Here is a 4005-nt window from a genome sequence, read left to right as displayed (position 1 = left end):
CGACCTTGCTCCGCGTTCGAGGAGCTCTTTGGCCTTCTTCATCCTTTCGTTTCCCCTTCGAGGTCTCGTCAATCAGTCTGTTGCTCATTGCCGTTTCCGATTTTTAGCTTCGGCCGATTGTTTTGCTCCACTGCACGAGACTGTATGGGACCCTTGTCGCCACGCGGGCAAGCAAATCTCGGCAATGGCTATGATTGCTAATTTAGAGCAGAGCATAACAACAGCAATTGCTTTCATTTTCGAAAATAACAGCTCGGATTATGTTCAAATATTCCTTCCCCTTTCCTACTTTAAGACCGGAAACTGCTTCTTCGGAAACCGCATTGCCCAGTCTGGTCATGTGTATAGCGTTCCCTAATCCCAGGAGTCATTGAAGCCTACCAGTATTCAAACGCAAGTATTAGATATTATAAGCAATTTTTCAGCGTATAGCAATCCGTAGAACAATATAGAGATCTAGATGCAGGCGCAGTCTTAAGAACCTCCGAAGGCATGCTAGCTTCCCTTGTGTTAGGAATCCATTCCTAATCCGACAAGACTGCACTAACCTAAGTCACTTCGGAAGGGATGAGCTTCCTAGAGCGGTGGAGGAGGGGACTTCTTGGAAATATTGGAAGAAGATAAATACACCACAGGAGTCTTTATGACCTAGAGTAGGTGTGCTTCAATAGATAGTAATAGATTCGGAAACTAACGAACTAGATTGACTAGGCAGTTTAACTACAGAGAGCGTAATCAAAGGAAAAGCACATCCTTTTATAGACTGTAAGGACTTGCATACCCTTCGGCCTTATGCTGATTTCATAATCAGCATCCCCTAAAGTGATTGGCCGAAGCGTTCATTCTGCTCATTTTCTCAAAATGATCAAAATGATCACTTTACGTGTTACTTCGTAACATCTCGCTAAGGTATAGGAGACACTTAACATTTCCGTTTTATAAAAAACATCACAAACAGCGAGAACGTGAATTCTTGGAATCTAGTAGTTTCAACTGCGCGTACAAACTCCTCCACCTAGTAGTTGGACGAATTAACAGGTCTGACGCGGCACCCAACGCGTGAAATACAGGTATGTCGATTCCCTGGCCTAGGGGAGAGTCCTGATCAAACAGACTGCCAGAGCATGCTGCCCAACTAGCGAAGCACCTTCAAGCGGCAGCGCAATTCGTACATAGCACGCCCAACCGCACTGTTGAACTAGACCCAGTAAAATCAATAATCTTCACAGCCCTCAACTTCGTGACAAAGGTACAGCAAGCCCCGGATCATGTCCATGTCCATAATGCAGTCTGTGCTATCCAAGCGCAGCTCCAAATAGGAGCAGAAGACTCGGCGAAAGAGCTAGCGGCGATAAAAGAGGGAATACGCGGCCTTACTAAAGAGGCCCAAAAGACAGCAATTATCAGCGAAGAGGCAAAAGCAGCCGCCCTCTGTTACGAAGTAACACGCGATAATTCACGTGAGATGCTCATTTTGATCAATTGAGCAAAATGAGCATGCCGGCCTATCAAGGAAAAGAATGACTACCCTATCACTGATGATTGGCGAAGGTGCTCATTTAGGAAAAATGAGCAAGGCAACAAGGACTTATGATTCTGGTCTATAAAAACATCCTGCCCCTAGTTCTACCTCTGTTGACAGCTCTCTGTAATTCAACTGTCTAGTTTACCTAGTAGTTAGTTTGAATACATTCTCATATCTTGAAGCTCATACTACTCTGAATCATAAATATAACTATCTTATTATTCATTCCTTCCATAATAAGCTCTAGTTATTCCTTATTCCTTGCTCTAGGAAGCTAATCCCTTCCAAAGTGGTTCACGCTAGTGAAGCTAGTTGGTATTGGGAAAGTATTCCTAACACCGTTGAAGCAACGGCGATTAGCAGGACCACGGTGGACATCGTGAAGGACATTAAGAACAAAGGAATACGACCCCAGGAGGGGACTCCTATGAGCTACGGTGCGGTGGCTGCCAGAGGCGCTTACAGCGGACAGACGCCTGAGCAAAGGATGCCTCCCACCGCGCGGACCCAGCGGGAGATCATAGTAAAAATTAGGGATAACCACACGATCGAACGCTTACGAGCGATGAACCCGCGGACTCTTAAAACGCACGTTAACTAACCGATTATCCAAAGCGAGAACGAACATATCACCGGAATCACCATAATGTCAGCCAACCAATTGAAGAGCGGGGACCTCAGTATCCGAACAACAACAGGCAAGGAGACGCAGCTCCTGCGGCAGTTAGCAGACGACTGGGTAGCACGAGTTGGTAGCGGGTCCTCGGTCAGGAATCCGACCTACGGCGTCCTAGTACACGGCACACGGATCAGCACAGTCGACATGGACAAGCAGGAAGACATGAGAAACGCCATCCTGCAAGACAATAAACCCTTTTATCCCAGACGCAGAGATCAAATTCATGGGGCGGCTTACCCGGCAGGCACCAAGTAAAGCGATGTCGTCAATCATCATAGAATTCACGAGGCCTGAGGATGCCAACAAGATTATTGATAAGGGCCTAGTATGACAAGGCGAGATGTGCCAGCGCGAGGCAGTGCCGCCTGAAGCAGTGTTTCAAGTGTCAGGCATATGGCCACATAGGAACCCAATGCAAAGCAGCAAAGACATGTGGCTACTGCGCGCTAGAACACGATTCTAGGGGCTGCCCATCCAAAGGAGACCGGGATGCCCCTAGGAAATGCGCAGCATGCCACGGCACACATGAGGCGTGGAACCGCTTGTGCCCAACCAGGAAAAAACGAGCTGGCCAAGGTAAGGGCGGCCTACGCCAGTAGGCAGCGATACCACGCGGTTACACCAGCGATGGGAAGCGACACGCTAGCTGCTGTCGCGGCCCCCCTACTGCGGAGGACAAGGTCAACACGGGACATGAAAACGACCCATGCCTCCGCCAGAGGCCAGAAGAGGGCGGCGCCGGAGGGAAAAGAAAACGAGGGGTCGAATCAGCGACCGCAGAGGCCCCCAAAGCCTAGCAGGAAAGCGCTGGAAATGATTGACTCAAGCATCACAATACGCCATAACACCGAAAATATGGACCTTGACAGCGACAGTGACCAATGACGGAACATGACAAACTGAAGATACTGCAGTACAACGTCCGCAAATCAAAGAACCAGGTCATGGCGACGCTACTCCGAGACCCAAGCATAGCGACCTATGATATAATAGCCATTCAAGAACCCTGGCGCAATCCATTCGAAGACACGACACACCACCCAGCAAAGAACATCTTCCACCTTTGCTATCCGACGGATAGCACGAAGGAACGCCCGGCGCGGGTATGCTTCTTCATCAACAAGCGTCTAGACCACGGCCGCTGGCAAATCGAGCAATGCACGCGAGACCTATGCACGTTGCGGATGCTCACGGGTGTAGGAGAGGCAGAAAACGAGCTGATACTGCATAATATGTACAACCCAGGCCAAGGCGAAGACCATGCGGCCACCCTCCCAGTCCTACGAACCCAGCTAGGGAAACACGCTACGAAAGAGCAGATAGCGCTCGGCGACTTCAACCTACACCACCAATTATGGGGGTGCCCAGAAGTCATAAGGGAAGAGCCAGAGTCAGAGGAACTCATTGAGATCATGGACGACCTCAACATGATAAATATGCTGAAACCAGGCACAATCACATTTAACAACGGCCTTGGTCAGACAACCATAGATCTCTGTTGGATGACACTAGGTCTGGTCGACCGGATAGTCCGCTGGGGGGTAGATGAAGACATTAACCATGACTCTGACCACCTACCGATCGGCATCACGCTAGACACAAGGATCCGAACGATAGAACCCAAACCCAAACGCCCGTGGAAACACCTAGACGAAGAAAAGTTCTGTGAGGCCCTAAAGGAGGTCCTCACACCACAACGCAAGCCAAACACGAAGAAAGCGCTCGACGAGTATGTCCAGCACATCGTCTCCGCAATCCATGCAGCGACAGAAAAGGTCCTACCTTTGAGGAGGTCCAGCCC

General features: G+C 49.4%; 1 protein-coding gene across 1 annotated transcript; it reads left to right on the top strand.

Annotated features, from left to right (window-relative positions):
* Nucleotides 1-2171: 2171 nt before the first annotated feature.
* Nucleotides 2172-2803, top strand: PV09_09238 (uncharacterized protein; the record flags this gene model as incomplete). Its single annotated transcript, XM_016363265.1, has 2 exons — nucleotides 2172-2455; nucleotides 2668-2803. 2 exons carry the CDS (start codon nucleotides 2172-2174, stop codon nucleotides 2801-2803), a joined length of 420 nt encoding a protein of 139 aa, XP_016208942.1.
* Between the last annotated feature and the right edge of the window lie 1202 nt (nucleotides 2804-4005).

Source organism: Verruconis gallopava, assembly GCF_000836295.1.
Source record: "Verruconis gallopava strain CBS 43764 unplaced genomic scaffold supercont1.58, whole genome shotgun sequence".
In the NCBI taxonomy this organism is placed as follows: Eukaryota; Fungi; Ascomycota; class Dothideomycetes; order Venturiales; family Sympoventuriaceae; genus Verruconis; species Verruconis gallopava.
This window is presented reverse-complemented; position numbering and strand designations above follow the sequence as displayed.